Raw genomic sequence first — 17,915 nt, 5'->3', positions numbered from 1 at the left:
AAATCTGGAAACATACCCCCCCCTTACCCCCTTTCTCCCTGCCCCCTCCACGGTCAGCCCCCTCAGACAGGAAGTTCCTCCGCTCGGTGGTCCAGTCCGGCTGTCTCACCTTGGCGGCTCGATGCTGATCGGACTGCGAGCCCATCCCCAGACCCCCAGGGGGTCAGGTGACCGGGTTGTGTGCAGCTCACGGCCGCTAAGTGGTCGATCGATCGGTCAGCTGTGGGAAGAAGGGATGAACCGCAGCTGGAGGCCGGCGGTGGGGAGGGAACACGAGGCATTCCTGCACAGAAACCATCCCAGATCCAAGATCCAGTTTGATTTGATGGGAATTAAAGAAAAGTTCCCGCCCTGAAAGGTGAAACCTGACAGGAAGTGGTTGAGCGCTCCGTTCCGTCTCTATCTGGTTAGGATTCCATCAGGACTCCTAACCAGATAGAGATGGAACCTGTTATTTGAGATCTGGCTCCTGCTAAATGTCTCATAATTTCATTGTGGGAAGTAAATTACGTTCTTCAGTCTGACTCCATAGAACCAGAGGAAGAGGAAGCATCAGCTCACGTTTGACCAGCCCAACCTGGCTCGCGTCCCAAAGACTGTCCGCTAAAGGCTTCCGTAGTTCTGCTGCCCAGTCTGGAAAGACAGACGTTCCTTTTGTTCCTCTCAGATGTTTTCATCATTATTCGGGTTTTTTATTTATTTATTTCGATTAACTGGTTTTATGTTCTTTCTTGGGAGTCAAGCAAAAATGTTTCCGAAATGATTCCTGTTGTTGTGGTCGTCCCGCCACCCAGTGGCCAAGATGAAGGCCTGGAAAAGCCTGAATTTTCCCACCGACACTCCAAATCTCCTCCTACAAGCTCCTGATGGAACATCAGCACGACGGTTCCACGCAAACACCAACACAAAATTTCTCAACAACTCGTCGCTCCATCGGCTGCAGCATCGGTCCGTCCTCTGAGAGCAATCCCATCAGCCCTCAGCTGCCGCCGCCGTCGGCAGAATGAGCCACACCGGCATCGTTATTCAATTTATAGATGAGGTTGGTGGAGCTTGAAGAAAAAACAACTCAGCAACAGGAATGAAAAACATTACAAATATCTAATCCCAGGAGGTTGGGATAAGAACCTGACTTATTCCAGATGAACTTCCTGGTTTAAGAACCAGCTGACGAGTCACGTGATTCTTTCCCTCTTGTTTGGATCTCTTTCTTCCTCATGAAACAATCATGAAACTTCTGGGGTCACTGGTCTTCCTTCTTCCTCCCTGGTTTTGCTGGCATATCCTAGCTCGTTAGCGCCCCCACCCAACCTGGAGGGAGGCCCTGGGGGCCAAACATCAGCCTGCCTTAACAGGTTGGGTCATCAAGTGTAAATATAGAGTGTATGAACTTAAGCCCATGATTGTCTCCATCCATTCATCCATCCATCCTCCTATGTGGGGAAAGTCCCCCAGTTCCCTCTGCAGGTCAGTTCAGGTACTGCCCTGTATTTTTTGAACCCCACCCTCCCCAATATCTCAACCTGAACGGCTTCATCAGTCAAATCAAAGTAAATAACATTCAAATGTCAACCAGGATTTCACAGATGGCGGCACTGATGTAAAACCCCAGAAGTCAAAAATAGGGGTCGATAAATCGACTGCATCCATTAGCAATGAGACGCAAGATGGGTGTGTTCAAATTAATTTATTTCTTATGCACTCTCTCACACACGTCATTCGGCAAAAGATCATCAATTATTTATAAAAACCGTAAATAATTACGTACAAGAGGAGTGTATACAAGTCATGAATGGCACATCTGGGAGACGGGCGTCGTCACCAGTTAGCATGTTACCTACTTGTCAAACGGACCGATAAAACAGGCACATTGTGCAAGTGCAGCTTTTACTGTCTAACATAATATATAATAATATAAATCTCTTTAAAATACCCCAAACCAGGGATCCAGCCCCTTCAGTTATACAAATATTTACCTTTAAATTATAAGAAAATGATCTCATAGCTCATGAAAGTCAACATTCATTTTGCATTTGATTGGAGAGGTAAACTTAACACACACTTTAGTGCAATGAGCAATAAAAAATCTTGATCATAAAAGACTACAAAAGTAGAAACTAATTAACTTTAGAGAAAAACAGAAGAAACGTTACGCTGAGCCACAGTGACATCTAGTGGTAACAATCAGCACCGTTCACACACCGACGTGGTGCCGCCGCCGAAATGTTCTAGCTCCTTGGAATGAATCTCTTCTTCAGCTGTTCCTGATTTGTTTTTGATCCAAGCAAGTTCAAATGTGTTTAAATAACCCCGTCCTGCTCAGGGGGTCGTCCTCCAGACCCCCCCAGAATCATATCGGGGGATTTTGTTGGGAATGCATGTCCATTCCGACGTGGATTCATTCCGATCACTTTCTCCTCTCGTCTTCCGGCAGGAAGTAGGGGTTCTCGTGGCCCTGGACCAGGTAGGAGTAGCGGGATGGCGTTTTACCCGTGAAGGTCTTCATTCCCTCTGGTCTGAGGTCATATGATCCAGTCTGAAAAGTTATAGAAGTCAGTGTGTTAGTCGTTCAGATGTTCAGACGGTTGTGGTAAAATAAAAATACCCATGCAAAACATGCAAAACATTCCAGAAGTCATTCACCCATGTAGATTCAAAAGAATATTCCTGCTGAGAGAGTCACCATCATCATTGGCTGAAAACGATCAGCGACCAGATTGAGTGAAACGATTGGAAGCACAGTCAGGATTTTATGAGTCTATCAAAAGATCTTCCCTGAAAACAATCTTTTGTCAAGCTTCCCGTCACCCTGAAAATTTCCTCACACCGTGAACCCGTGAAGTCAGACACTAAATTCATAACGTTACCTTTTTCCATCCTCTATGTTTTGGCTGAAAACCACAAAATAGCACACCGGGAGTCAGGCAAAGAAGAAAGCATGGGAGTGAGCTACGTGCTAGTATCGTACAATGATTAGCCGCCGTGGCACGGAAACGGGTGGAATGACTTTACAAAACAATGTTCTGCAAGGAATTCCCTTTTTTTCATTGATCCTACATTGGCTGTTTGTCTGGTTCTTGACCGTGAGACACGAAGGAGACGAGAATCCAAGAGGCTTTTAGAAACTAGGTGTTAGCTCTGTGCTGTTGTCATCAGTCGATGCAAAATGATATGACCTCATAGATTAACTAGACCATGTGGAAGAGCTAAAGGTGGCGACCTGACTCCAAAACAGAGTCCAATGGAATCGGTAAGAATTAGCCGAAGAAGTCTTGAAGGTTCTAAGACCAGGTCAGCACCTTGAGCCCTTTGCTGCGTTCCTCAAGTTGTTCCTTTCCCTGGTAAGGTGCAGAACGTCCACCTGGTGTCGGGACCCAGGGTTCCCCAACAGAACATTAAAAATCAGTCAGACCTGCTCTGATATGTTTGTGTGTTAACTCACCCGTCCATTGTTTTGGTGATCGTTGTTTGTCAGGTTTCCGGCACTTCCACGACTCGTCATCTCCATGGGAGGAGACTCGTCCCAGTTGGTGGAGGCGCGGGGGATGGGGGTGATGCTGGGGAAGGTCAGGTTCACACCATCTGAGGCATACGGACTGCTGTCGTAGTCCGGGTCGCTCTTTGAGCATACCCTCCTGATGACCGGACAAAAGGGAACGTAAACGACTTCAGATTGCAAATTAACAGCTAAATCGTTAGCTCTTCGGCAGTGTAGGATCGACATCTTTGTAGAATAGTAGTCAGTATGAATGTTGGTGTGGCTGCGAGCATCTCACCAGCAGATGTACGCCAGCACAGCCAGGACAACGATGAGGAGAACTCCTCCCACGACGCAAGAGATGACCACCACCGCCAACAGAGCCGCTGTGGACACACCAAACATGTAGGGGTTAGCACTTAACCGCTAGCGCCACCACTGCTACTTCTCAACCATGAAGTTACTCACAGTCATTGCAGTTGAAGCCAGAATATCCAAACCGACAACTGAAAGACAAAAAAGAGCAATCTGCATGTTAGGAAGAAGGAGAGTGGAGTTTCACACTGCAGCCACTAGGGGGAGCTACATCATATAGAAAACACACACTGACCAACAAACCAAATTCAAATTTAAAATGTGTACTTACGGTTCGCATGTGTTGTCCACAGCTCTCTCTCCACTTGGACACGCTGCAAAGACAAACATTAAACGTTCAAACACGCGAAGTTTCACGCAAAAGATCCGGCTACAGTTTCAGGAACTAGGACACGTTTGTCTGCCTTTGCTGCACATGGAATACAAACATGAGCACAATGAGAGGCTTTTAAACCAGAAGCTACATGACAAATATGCACATCACTGTACATTATGGCTGTTTTTACCCCCCCTGGGAAAGAGATTCTATGGAGAGTCTGTTAGAAAGACGTATTCTCTATTAAATCTTCTTATAGCTGATCTCCTGGGTCACAAAAAAGAAAGCTGTGATTCTTTTACATGTCTCCACGGAGACAACCTCATTAAAAAGAAATAAATTAGAGAGATAAATGAGGTAAGTGCCAAAGGGTCGGCATGCAGAAAAGGCCACAGTTCTTGACCTTGTCTTGGCGTCTCGCTCCCCGTTGTTTCTCCCCCTTGTTTTCTCAAAAGTATCTCAGGGAGGTTAAAACGTTTTTGTCGCGGCTGTTTTCACAGCCGATTAGAAGACTTTTATGCTCCAAACACAAGACTGTGGATTTATGATGCCATGACAGCAGAATACCGTCGAGAATATAAAGCTGAGAAAAATTAAAGCTTCAAGCGTGGTTTTTTTTTCTGTACCTCTGCAGCTGGTGTTTGAGTACACGTTGGAGACGTAGCCGCTTAAGCATGAGCAAAGGGCTACTCCGTTAGTGAACGTGCATGATGTGGTTATGACATCACAGGGCCTCACGGGTCCGTCCACACACAGGTTTGTACCTGAGACATAGAAGACAGGAAACATATGAAGGTGTAGAAGCTGCGTCCCGATTCATTGGCCCTTCAGTGGTCTACGAAGATGGGCCGGCTCTCGTTAGCCTTGCTGTGGCGCATTCAGTGCATTACCGTTAAATGTAGCGTTAGCCAAGAATCCGTTTGAATCTGTGTTCTCTATCGCTTTGTTGATTATCTCAGCAACCATCTCTTGACTGACGGTGGTGTCTTCAAAGATGTTATTGATGAGTGCTTGCACACTTCCTGGTCTGAAGGTTTACAGAGAGGCACCAAAAAAAAAAAAAAGGAGTCAAGGTTTTGTAACGTGACACAGAATCTGTCTGAAAGAGAAAAGACTCACATGAGCTGCACGACTTCTGTTCGCCTGAAGCCTTGCTGATCTTTCAGGACTTCTTCGATCTGTGAAACAGAATTAAAATACGATTCAGTAACAGTCGGAGGAGAGTTTCATCAAGACATTCAAAGAGAGAAAACAACAAACCGCTGCCGAGATGTCAGCCGCCGTACTCCGGAATATCGCAGAAGACCTGTTGCTCATTTCTGTTTGAAATGTCAAGTGGGGGAAATGAATGTCTCCTGGGAAGACTTGGGCTGAATGAGGAGGTGGACAAAAGAATGTAAAGATTCTCAAAGGCACCACTGGGTTATGACTTCTTCTCTGATCACAGATAAAAGAGGGATTTTCTTACCTGGTTCACAACGGCCATTCTGCATGAACGTCCCGGAGAGACACTGACAAGTTCCGTTGAGACAGACAGATTCCGGTGGACACGGGACAGCGGGACAAACTGAGACGTGGAAAAAATGTGATTTAAGCATTTAAATTTGGCAGACATATAACATCAATACAAAGTCAGCATGACAAACAACTTTCACAATGAACTACATTTAAAGTTTCTTTCTGTGCCAGAAGAAAATATTTAGATCTTTAGAAAGTTGGTTGCTACATGCTATGCTAACTGCTGTTTTGTGGTGTGCAGGTGAGCTGAGAGAGTAAACCAAGAAAGAAACACTAAACGAGGAGCTGACGTCCATTTTAACACCTGAAAGCGATGCTGTGTTTGCTAAAAGGTACAAACCTAAGACTGTGATTGGTGGGGTTGTCGTGTTGACGGTGGGGGTGGGGGTGGGGGTATCTGGGCCGAGGGTGGTCACGGTGCTGGGGGTGGGGGTATCTGGGCCGAGAGTGGTCACGGTGCTGGTGGTGGCTGGAGTGACAGTGGATGTGGATGCTGTACTGCCACTAGTTGGGTTAATGGTAGGTTCTGTTGTGTTTGTCACTGTAACGTAAAAAATATAAGACAAAATCAGTCTGAAGATATTTAATGAGAAAACAAAGCATCAAGGGATTCTGATTTTATGTACAAAACATTATTCGCCACAAAGCTGCACAGGACAACATTATAAGAGCATTGATATTTACTATTAATCCCAAATGATACCATTGTAGATCTGTCATTGATTCAATATTTGTCTTCACTGCTGGGGACAGCATATATTTAAGCTAAATTTCCTTCTATGAAGGATACTGACATTCATTTGGAAGCTTTTTACCAATCAGTTTTTGGAGACATCGTAAAAACAACTTTGAATGTTTACTTGACATAAAAGCAATTTAAAAATATCTGAATTTAAAAGAAAAAAGTACTCTTATAAGACGACATGTGCAGCTTTAGCTCTTCCTCAATGAATAGATCATACCAGCATGTTAGTGAGTTAAGTTTGTAAGAACACACACAGTCACACATCATGCTGTTAGTCCTACCTCCTGAGGTTGCTGTTGAGGGACTAAGGGTGGTGGAATTTCCAGTGGGGGTTACAGTGCTACTGCCTGGGGAGGTGTTTGGAGGGACAGAGCTGGAGGTAGAGATAAAGGTAGGTAAAGAGGATTGGGGTCCAGTTGTCATGGTGATGGTGGAGGATGAGGGGGTGGTGGAAACAGGAGTCTCGGGAGAGGCGATAGTGGAGTTTGTTAGTGGAGTTGTAGTTAGTACAGGTGTGGAAGCCGTCCCAGTGGTTGTTTGGACCATGGGTGTAGTAGCTCCTGTACTGTTGGTTGTTGGTACCATGGGTGTAGTTGTAGCTGTGCTGTTGGTTGTTGGTACCATGGGTGTAGTTGTCCCTGTGCTGTTGGTTGTAGGTACCATGGGTGTAGTTGTAGCTGTGCTGTTGGTTGTTGGTAACACGGGTATAGTTGTCCCTGTGCTGTTGGTTGTAGGTACCATGGGTGTAGTTGTACCTGTGCTGTTGGTGGTTGGTAACATGGGTGTAGTTGTAGCTGTACTGTTGGTTGTTGGTACCATGTGTGTAGTTGTACCTGTGCTGTTGGTTGTTGGTACCATGGGTGTAGTTTTCCCTGTGCTGTTGGTTGTGGGTACCATAGGTGTAGTTGTCCCTGTACCGTTGGTTGTTGGGATCATGGGTGTAGTTGTCCCTGTGCTGTTGGTTGTTGGTACCATGGGTGTAGTTGTCCCTGTGCTGTTGGTTGTTGGTACCATGGGTGTAGTTGTCCCTGTAATGTTGGTTGTTGGGAGAATGGGTGTAGTTGTAGCTGTGCTGTTGGTTGTTGGTATCATGGGTGTGGTTGTACCTGTGCTGTTGGTTGTTGGGAGAATGGGTGTAGTTGTAGCTGTGCTGTTGGTTGTTGGTATCATGGGTGTGGTTGTACCTGTGCTGTTGGTTGTTGGTACCATGGGTGTAGTTGTACCTGTGCTGTTGGTTGTTGGTAAAATGGGTGTAGTTGTCCCTGTGCTGTTGGTTGTTGGGATCATGGGTGTAGTTGTACCTGTGCTGTTGGTTGTTGGTAAAATAGGTGTAGTTGTCCCTGTGCTGTTGGTTGTTGGGATCATGGGTGTAGTTGTCCCTGTGCTGTTGGTTGTTGGTACCATGGGTGTAGTTGTCCCTGTGCTGTTGGTTGTTGGTACCATGGGTGTAGTTGTACCAGTGCTGTTGGTTGTTGGTACCATGGGTGTAATTGTACCTGTGCTGTTGGTTGTTGGTAAAATGGGTGTAGTTGTCCCTGTGCTGTTGGTTGTTGGGAGAATGGGTGTAGTTGTACCTGTGCTGTTGGTTGTTGGTACCATGGGTGCAGTTGTAGCTGTGCTGTTGGTTGTTGGTATCATGGGTGTGGTTGTACCTGTGCTGTTGGTTGTTGGTACCATGGACGTAGTTGTCCCTGTGCTGTTAGTTGTTGGTACCATGGGTGTAGTTGTACCAGTGCTGTTGGTTGTTGGGATCATGGGTGTAGTTGTCCCTGTGCTGTTGGTTGTTGGGAGAATGGGTGTAGTTGTAACTGTGCTGTTGGTTGTTGGTAACATGGATGTAGTTGTCCCTGTGCTGTTGGTTGTTGGGAGAATGGGTGTAGTTGTAGCTGTGCTGTTGGTTGTTGGTACCATGGGTGTAGTTGTACCAGTGCTGTTGGTTGTTGGTAAAATAGGTGTAGTTGTCCCTGTGCTGTTGGTTGTTGGGAGAATGGGTGTAGTTTTCCCTGTGCTGTTGGTTGTTTGGATCATGGGTGTAGTTGTAGCTGTGCTGTTGGTTGTTGGTACCATGGGTGTCGTTGTACCTGTGCTGTTGGTTGTTGGTACCACGGGTGTAGTTGTACCAGTGCTGTTGGTTGTTGGTACCATGGGTGTAGTTTTCCCTGTGCTGTTGGTTGTAGGTACCATAGGTGTAGTTGTCCCTGTACCGTTGGTTGTTGGGATCATGGGTGTAGTTGTCCCTGTGCTGTTGGTTGTTGGTACCATGGGTGTAGTTGTCCCTGTGCTGTTGGTTGTTGGTACCATGGGTGTAGTTGTCCCTGTAATGTTGGTTGTTGGGAGAATGGGTGTAGTTGTAGCTGTGCTGTTGGTTGTTGGTATCATGGGTGTGGTTGTACCTGTGCTGTTGGTTGTTGGGAGAATGGGTGTAGTTGTAGCTGTGCTGTTGGTTGTTGGTATCATGGGTGTGGTTGTACCTGTGCTGTTGGTTGTTGGTACCATGGGTGTAGTTGTACCTGTGCTGTTGGTTGTTGGTAAAATGGGTGTAGTTGTCCCTGTGCTGTTGGTTGTTGGGAGAATGGGTGTAGTTGTACCTGTGCTGTTGGTTGTTGGTAAAATAGGTGTAGTTGTCCCTGTGCTGTTGGTTGTTGGGATCATGGGTGTAGTTGTCCCTGTGCTGTTGGTTGTTGGTACCATGGGTGCAGTTGTAGCTGTGCTGTTGGTTGTTGGTATCATGGGTGTGGTTGTACCTGTGCTGTTGGTTGTTGGTACCATGGACGTAGTTGTCCCTGTGCTGTTTGTTGTTGGTACCATGGGTGCAGTTGTAGCTGTGCTGTTGGTTGTTGGTATCATGGGTGTGGTTGTACCTGTGCTGTTGGTTGTTGGTACCATGGACGTAGTTGTCCCTGTGCTGTTAGTTGTTGGTACCATGGGTGTAGTTGTCCCTGTGCTGTTGGTTGTTGGGAGAATGGGTGTAGTTGTACCTGTGCTGTTGGTTGTTGGTAAAATAGGTGTAGTTGTCCCTGTGCTGTTGGTTGTTGGGATCATGGGTGTAGTTGTCCCTGTGCTGTTGGTTGTTGGGAGAATGGGTGTAGTTGTAACTGTGCTGTTGGTTGTTGGTAACATGGATGTAGTTGTCCCTGTGCTGTTGGTTGTTGGGAGAATGGGTGTAGTTGTAGCTGTGCTGTTGGTTGTTGGTACCATGGGTGTAGTTGTACCAGTGCTGTTGGTTGTTGGTAAAATAGGTGTAGTTGTCCCTGTGCTGTTGGTTGTTGGTAAAATGGGTGTAGTTGTCCCTGTGCTGTTGGTTGTTGGGAGAATGGGTGTAGTTGTACCTGTGCTGTTGGTTGTTGGTAACATGGGTGTAGTTTTCCCTGTGCTGTTGGTTGTTTGGATCATGGGTGTAGTTGTAGCTGTGCTGTTGGTTGTTGGTACCATTGGTGTCGTTGTACCTGTGCTGTTGGTTGTTGGTACCATGGGTGTAGTTGTCCCTGTGCTGTTGGTTATTGGTACCATGGGTGTAGTTGTACCTGTGCTGTTGGTTGTTGGAACCATGGGTGTAGTTGTACCAGTGCTGTTGGTTGTTGGTAAAATAGGTGTAGTTGTCCCTGTGCTGTTGGTTGTTGGGATCATGGGTGTAGTTGTCCCTGTGCTGTTGGTTGTTTGGATCATGGGTGTAGTTGTAGCTGTGCTGTTGGTTGTTGGTACCATGGGTGTAGTTGTACCTGTGCTGTTGGTTGTTGGTATCATGGGTGTAGTTGTCCCTGTGCTGTTGGTTATTGGTACCATGGGTGTCGTTGTACCTGTGCTGTTGGTTGTTGGTACCATGGGTGTAGTTGTCCCTGTGCTGTTGGTTATTGGTACCATGGGTGTAGTTGTACCTGTGCTGTTGGTTGTTGGAACCATGGGTGTAGTTGTACCAGTGCTGTTGGTTGTTGGTAAAATAGGTGTAGTTGTCCCTGTGCTGTTGGTTGTTGGGATCATGGGTGTAGTTGTCCCTGTGCTGTTGGTTGTTGGTACCATGGGTGTAGTTGTACCTGTGCTGTTGGTTGTTGGTATCATGGGTGTGGTTGTACCTGTGCTGTTGGTTGTTGGTACCATGGGTGTAGTTGTACCTGTACTGTTGGTTGTTGGTAAAATGGGTGTAGTTGTCCCTGTGCTGTTGGTTGTTGGTATCATGGGTGTGGTTGTACCTGTGCTGTTGGTTGTTGGTACCATGGGTGTAGTTGTACCTGTGCTGTTGGTTGTTGGTACCATAGGTGTAGTTGTACCTGTGCTGTTGGTTGTTGGTATCATGGGTGTGGTTGTACCTGTGCTGTTGGTTGTTGCTAACATGGGTGTAGTTGTACCAGTGCTGTTGGTTGTTGGTAAAATAGGTGTAGTTGTCCCTGTGCTGTTGGTTGTTGGTACCATGGGTGTAGTTGTACCAGTGCTGTTGGTTGTTGGGAGAATGGGTGTAGTTGTAGCTGTGCTGTTGGTTGTTGGGAGAATGTGTGTAGTTGTAACTGTGCTGTTGGTTGTTGGTACCATGGATGTAGTTGTCCCTGTGCTGTTGGTTATTGGTACCATGGGTGTAGTTGTACCTGTGCTGTTGGTTGTTGGAACCATGGGTGTAGTTGTACCAGTGCTGTTGGTTGTTGGTAAAATAGGTGTAGTTGTCCCTGTGCTGTTGGTTGTTGGGATCATGGGTGTAGTTGTCCCTGTGCTGTTGGTTGTTTGGATCATGGGTGTAGTTGTAGCTGTGCTGTTGGTTGTTGGTACCATGGGTGTAGTTGTACCTGTGCTGTTGGTTGTTGGTACCATAGGTGTAGTTGTACCTGTGCTGTTGGTTGTTGGTATCATGGGTGTGGTTGTACCTGTGCTGTTGGTTGTTGGTAACATGGGTGTAGTTGTACCAGTGCTGTTGGTTGTTGGTAAAATAGGTGTAGTTGTCCCTGTGCTGTTGGTTGTTGGTACCATGGGTGTAGTTGTACCAGTGCTGTTGGTTGTTGGTATCATGGGTGTAGTTGTAGCTGTGCTGTTGGTTGTTGGTACCATGGGTGTCGTTGTACCTGTGCTGTTGGTTGTTGGTATCATGGGTGTCATTGTACCTGTGCTGTTGGTTGTTGGTACCATGGGTGTAGTTTTCGCTGTGCTGTTGGTTGTTTGGATCATGGGTGTAGTTGTCCCTGTGCTGTTGGTTGTTGGGAGAATGGGTGTAGTTGTAACTGTGCTGTTGGTTGTTGGTAACATGGGTGTAGTTTTCCCTGTGCTGTTGGTTGTTTGGATCATGGGTGTAGTTGTAGCTGTGCTGTTGGTTGTTGGTAACATGGGTGTAGTTTTCCCTGTGCTGTTGGTTGTTTGGATCATGGGTGTAGTTGTAGCTGTGCTGTTGGTTGTTGGTACCATGGGTGTCGTTGTACCTGTGCTGTTGGTTGTTGGTACCATGGGTGTAGTTGTCCCTGTGCTGTTGGTTATTGGTACCATGGGTGTAGTTGTACCTGTGCTGTTGGTTGTTGGAACCATGGGTGTAGTTGTCCCTGTGCTGTTGGTTGTTGGGATCATGGGTGTAGTTGTCCCTGTGCTGTTGGTTGTTGGGATCATGGGTGTAGTTGTCCCTGTGCTGTTGGTTGTTGGTACCATGGGTGTAGTTGTACCTGTGCTGTTGGTTGTTGGTATCATGGGTGTGGTTGTACCTGTGCTGTTGGTTGTTGGTACCATGGGTGTAGTTGTACCTGTGCTGTTGGTTGTAGGCACCATGGGTGTAGTTGTAACTGTACTGTTAGTTGTTGGTACTAAGGGTGTAGTTGTACCTGTGCTGTTGGTTGTTGGTACCATGGGTGTAGTTGTTCCTGTGCTGTTGGTTGTTGGTACCATGGCTGCAGTTGTCCCTGTGCTGTTGGTTGTTGGGAGAATGGGTGTAGTTGTCCCTGTGTTGTTGGTTGTTGGTACCATGGATGTAGTTGTAGCTGTGCTGTTGGTTGTTGGTACCATGGGTGTAGTTGTCCCTGTGCTGTTGGTTGTTGGTACCATGGGTGGAGTTGTCCCTGTGCTGTTGGTTGTTGGTACCATGGGTGTAGTTGTCACTGTGCTGTTGGTTGTAGGTACCATCGGTGGAGTTGTCCCTGTGTTGTTGGTTGTTGGTACCATGGGTGTAGTTGTAGCTGTGCTGTTGGTTGTTGGTTCGGTTATTGTCGCTGTAGTTCTGTGATTGTTTGTCGGTCCTGAAGCGAGGGTTGGGGTTGAGAATGTGACGTTGCTCTTGACGGTGTCTGTGCTGGGATGAGAGACGCTGGAGGCAGGAGTGGTGAGTTGTGTCACTGTCGTCACATCAGGTGTGGGAGTTCCTGTGGAATTGACAAACGTTGTTCCTCCATCAGGGACGGCCGTAGTCGTGGTAGTCATATTTTCACCTAAAATCAACAGGAAAACACAAAAAATATTTAATGGAATCTGACTTAAATTTTTTTCATTTTTGCCACCAAAATTAGAAATTTTTTTTTCAAAGTGTCTGACTGGTCTCTCCTGGGGAAACATGGTCAAACACAATGATACAAGTTGTACAGAACGTCACCTCAAAGTCACAACAGCAACACAATTTCTGTTCAAATCCAAAAGATGTACGTGAAAAACATGAAACATGATAAAAATGCCACAAAACTAGCTAGAACCAGAGGGAAGCAGCAGAAACGTTCACGCATCTCGGGAACCAAAATATCTTTGTCAACATGCTTTAATTTTCTTTTATTTACTTTTATTTATGTGTTCAAATGAAGTAACTGCTGAAAATCTATTTCGATCATGTGGACTCAGATACCAAGAATAAACATGAAGACTTGCACAAAGTCAACACAACAGCGAAGGTTGTGTGTTTTTCTTATCAATAAGATCGGACTGATATTTTTACTGTTTGATTTTCAAGAGGACAGTTTTTTGTTGTTGTTTTTGATTTTGAGTTAACACCACAAATAAACATGGTTTCAATAGGCGTGGTCATCTCACACTGACATGGATGTGGTCATTACAGCCTGCCGAGTCGCCGTGACGATCAGTGTTACCCCGTCACCGACCTGCTGCACTGAGTTCAGTCGGACCATCTGACAGGGCGGACCTTCCTGTAGTCATGGCGATTCCCGTCTCGCCTGTTTGCTTTGTGATGATGGGAGTTCGCCAGAGGACAGCGGCGCAGACAGCAGGAGGTCTCTGATGGCACCTCCTCCTCGCCTGGACGCTTTGAAAGGCCTTTTACAGCGGCGGGGATGGATGTCTGGCGGGTCAACGCCTTAAACAAACAGCTTTCTCCAGCAGGTCGTATCAAAAGCACAAGGAAGTGGCGAGAAAACAACCAGACTAATATATGAGGTCAAGTGCAACTCGACGCCCTCGTGGCGTGGAAAAACCACAGAGTCCACACGCCCTGTGAAGGCAGAGTGTGATGGATGTCTGACACGCACACACACACACACACACTCCCATAATGGGGAGTGTAAGAAGTTGTGAAGCAATCGGTAAAGGTTTGGACAGACGTTTAAAGACACGGGTGACATTTTTAGAACGGTTGTAAATTAGTTCAGCGTGAAGCAACGCGGCGTGAGAACATCGCCGTTCAACACAAGCAGACAGGTTGGTTCAGCGTTTGATGCTCCTCCAGATTAAGGTTATAAATCAATTATAATCTGAATCACCTAAGAGCTGGATTAATGTCACACCTAGGTAATCAGTTGACCCGTTCACGTTAGAGCGGCGTGTTCACTGACGCATAATTCTTTTTTAACCCCACCCTCACCAACAGTAATCAAGTATTCCTCTGAATTTTACATATTAGTCATGGTAATTGGTGAAGTCATTAGCATTCATGACTGTCACGCTGCTTCTGTTCGCAAAGCATTCTGGGATTTTTTTCATGCCAGCTGCGGTAGGTTGCATTTTTGCGTCCACCTCAGTCCTAACTTCAGCTGAACTAATAAAAGCTGGAGTTTTGTCAACTAACATTTTGAGATTTCTTTGGCTTTACAGAAAACTGGCGTCCTGTTTGGGGTCACTATGTTAGCCAGGGGTCACACCGGCGTCAGCGCCAGGACCACTGGACAATAAGCGAGTTGCTTGAACTCTGATGGTGTGTACACTGTCATAAACAGCCTTATCAGCCGCGTGTGTGTGTGCGTGTGTGTGTGTGTGTGTGTGTGTGTGTGTGTGTGTGTGTGTTTGTGTGTGTGTGTGTGTGTGTGTGTGGCCATTAGAATGGAAAGTTGACAGATTCCTGGGATCTTGAGTGATGACATCACTGATCAAGACGGTTGCATCAGGTTTCACACACTTTCACAATGACAGAAGACTCGCCGTTCAGGGCGGGGCTCGGACTCGCGTTCAGGGCGGGGCTCGGACACGGACGACCTTGTCCAGTTTCTATTGTGAAATTGTAGCTGATGATTAATTAAACTAGAGTTTATGGTGCAACTTTTCCACAAGCCTCTGATAGCTTTTCATCGCTAAGATCTTGTGATGTCATGATGACATTCTACTGGTGGTTGCTAGGCTACGGAATGTTGTGTTGTAAATAAATGCTCATATCCATTCCTGATGTAAAACCTTCGTCCTCGCCAAACAAAACCCGCCAAAAACAAATGTTAGCATGCTAAGAACTAGCTGAGCTGCCAGACGGATCGTAACGACGATCCGTCGTTACGATCAGGAGTCTTTGAGTTCATTAAAGCCGGAGACCTTCAGATTCAGGATTACGATCTGATCTAAAGACATTAAAAACCTTGAACGCGTCCTCCTGAGCCGACGCTATCTCGAATGAACACGTCGTAAATAATTAGGACGTGTTGATAAAGTTTTATCTCATCATAAAATCGTTTTTTTACAGAAGAGGAAGTGATGGACAAAAGGGAAACGATCACAGAGAACTAAGTGAGCTCTGCTGATGTGTTGTCATGGAAACGACAGATACGAGTTTCATTCTGATCTGAGCAAAGGTTAAAATAAAGACAAAGACATTTAAAAAAAAAGTCATGAGATTGTTGTAAAATGGATGGGTGGATATAAAAAAAAAGTCATCAAATATTTCAAAAAGAAATTGAACTTAAATTTAAAAAAAATAAGAATTTTGGTTGTTTGTCGTAAAAATTCTAATAACAGATTTTGAAATCTGGAGATTTTTAATAAAAAATTTTAAAAAATCACCAAACAGACAAAAAGACAGAAATCACTGAAGAGCAACAAAAAAAACCCACATTTGCAGAAAGTTTGATGGTAAAATTTTGATGCGTTTTTTTGTTTGTTACAGAAAAGTCACATGACCAACGACCAGATGGACGCTTTCCTTACTTCCTGCATGACGGGGGGGGGATAAGAATCACCACGCCCTGAAGGATCAGGAGAGAGATACCCCCACACTAGAGCCCACCCCAGCTGAAACATTCCCTCGGTATGTTTCAGGTTTGTTTCCATCCCTATCCGTCCAGGTCTGGGCGGGTGGAGTCTGTCTCACCCGTCTCCCCCCGTGTGAGACGTGTCGACAGCCTGCACGACTCAGAGGATTTAAAGTACAGCCGGATAATCTCCCCCAGACACAAAAGGGCTGACGGGGTGAGGAGGAGGGGGGAGGATGGGTGACGGTGGGGTGACACACGCCTGCTCCTTCATGACGGACCTCCTGACACCCCCTAAAGGCCGCCACGCCTCCCCTCTGTCTCTGTGTAGGAATCAAACAAACCCGGATTGGGGAGTGGATCTGTTGCCAAGGCAACGCCTGCTTCCATCTGTCAAGGCCTTGGCCTGGCTTCAAACGGGACGAAGCTCCCCGTTTCAGGGTTTAATGTGACAAACCGGGGGCCACGTGGGGACTGGACCCTCTAATGAGGGGCTCCGTCCGGGCTTTACGACCTCCTCCTCTTTAAAGGTTCGCATCCCAGAGGGAGGAATCCGGGCCCGCGGGCCACGACACCCCCAGACGGACGGACGCCGACGTCCAACCGGGATGTTTGTTAAAAGGAGGGATTTATGGAAAAGATGTTGGTTTAAATTCATGAACTCACTGTAAAACTAAAGAAAAAGGAATCCGAGTCCAAACAGGATGAACCAGCTCTTACGGGGTTAAACATGGATCAATAATTATTCTATTAAAATCAAAATCTTTTCCTCATATTCAGCATCACGTGACTTTAAGCTGGTTTTAATTATTATTACTAATCACAATAATCACTAATCTGATCAATCGGTCTATTTGAGAGACAGGTGATGACGTCACCTCCTGTCTCGTTCCTCATCGTTAACGCGTCATCCTCAGGAGGAAGCTCCCCCTCTGTAGCAGATGCCCCCCCCCAAACACACACACACACACACACACACACACACACACACACACACACACACACACACACACACACTCCCTCTGATCCAATTAAAGTTCCGCCGCACCGATTACAGAGCGGGATTGAACCGGTCGGGTCTGCTGGGGGGGTGGGGGGGGGGTAATCCGACAGGTGGGCGTGGACAGGTGAGAGACACGAGGAAGGTGGAAGTGACACGCGCGTGAGGAGGAACCCGAGACACGCGCGAACAATGAAGAGCGACCCGTGACAGTTCTGTGTGTGTGTGTGTGTGTGTGTGTGTGTGTGTGTGTGTGTGTGTGTGTGTGTGTGTGTGTGTGTGTGTGTGTGTGTGTGTGTGTGTGTGTGTTTTCAGATCAATCAGGGTTGTGTTGCCATGGCGACAGTTCGTAAACAGTAGAGATGTTCCGTCCCTGCAGGAGGAGGAGGAGGAGGACCTCAGGTATTTTCCTCTTCACTCAGTCATGCTCCGAACTGGAGAGCCCCCCCCTCCCTCCTCGTCCCCCCCTCCCTCCTCGCCCCCCCCTCCCTCCTCGTCCCCCCCCCCCCCTCTGTTTTTCAGACACATGACAGGCGAGGAAATCACCCCAGACGCCCGGAGGGGCTGCAGTGAGGGTCCAGCACATGACATTGACTGTCGCCCTGCTGCACCTCGGTCAGGGGGGGGGGTGTTGTAGCTGGGTGGGGGGGGGGGGTGACGAAAGGATTTGACTGCAGCCGAGCCTGAACAGTGGAGATCTCATCAACATTCCTGGGGGGGGCTTCTCCACGCGTGTCGGGAGTCCGGATTGATTCAGACGCGGTGCGTCAGAGACCAGATCCGATGAGGGTGGGGGGGGGGGAGAAAAACTCCCCCCGTGAGTGAAAAAATCAAAATATGTCCCAAAACATCAATTGATCGATTTTAACTCTCTATTACATGAAAGTTTAGTGATTCTATGACGTCATCACCAGGATAATCCGAACCTCTCGTGACGTTTATGAGGACCTGGAATTCAAGGCGTCCTTGAAAAGTTTCCAAAACTTGCCCACACCAAAACCCCTCAATGAATCCACTCTGGAGGAGTTATTCCGTCTGCTTCTGATAAAAACTGGCAACTTGTGACTCAATCGATCCGTTCAGACCCTGATCATCAATATTATCGATCATACGTGACGTTTTTAAGGCGCGTTTAA

The 17,915-nt window shown here is 46.8% G+C and overlaps 1 protein-coding gene across 1 annotated transcript; it reads right to left on the bottom strand.

Annotated features, from left to right (window-relative positions):
* Positions 1-1,680: 1,680 nt before the first annotated feature.
* On the bottom strand, positions 1,681-10,995 carry si:ch211-198m17.1 (uncharacterized). The gene is made up of 17 exons (XM_068336313.1): positions 10,954-10,995; positions 10,464-10,780; positions 9,121-9,332; positions 8,358-8,942; positions 6,714-7,655; positions 6,028-6,228; positions 5,638-5,736; positions 5,430-5,539; positions 5,289-5,347; positions 5,060-5,196; positions 4,796-4,933; positions 4,125-4,167; positions 3,947-3,984; positions 3,777-3,864; positions 3,443-3,635; positions 2,868-2,891; positions 1,681-2,536 (listed from the first exon to the last, which is right to left on the bottom strand). Exons 1-17 carry the CDS (start codon positions 10,993-10,995, stop codon positions 2,408-2,410), a joined length of 3,357 nt encoding a protein of 1,118 aa, XP_068192414.1. The 3' UTR covers positions 1,681-2,407.
* Positions 10,996-17,915: the final 6,920 nt, after the last annotated feature.

The sequence above is a fragment of the Antennarius striatus genome, chromosome 16, assembly GCF_040054535.1.
Source record: "Antennarius striatus isolate MH-2024 chromosome 16, ASM4005453v1, whole genome shotgun sequence".
Classification (NCBI taxonomy): domain Eukaryota; kingdom Metazoa; phylum Chordata; class Actinopteri; order Lophiiformes; family Antennariidae; genus Antennarius; species Antennarius striatus.
The sequence above is the reverse complement of the archived record's forward strand: the minus strand, read 5'-3'. Positions and strand labels throughout refer to the sequence as shown.

What these genes read in the sequence shown, in the direction of transcription:
- si:ch211-198m17.1 (XM_068336313.1), bottom strand. Translation starts at nt 10,995, where the DNA reads ATGGTACCAATAACCAACAGCACAGGGACAACTACATCCATG. An exon ending in CGGCTGACATCTCGGCAGCG is followed by an intron (nt 5,348 to 5,429) that starts GTTTGTTGTTTT and finishes TCTGTTTCACAG; the next exon opens with ATCGAAGAAGTCCTGAAAGA. An exon ending in TGGCTTCAACTGCAATGACT is followed by an intron (nt 3,865 to 3,946) that starts GTGAGTAACTTC and finishes GTGTGTCCACAG; the next exon opens with CGGCTCTGTTGGCGGTGGTG.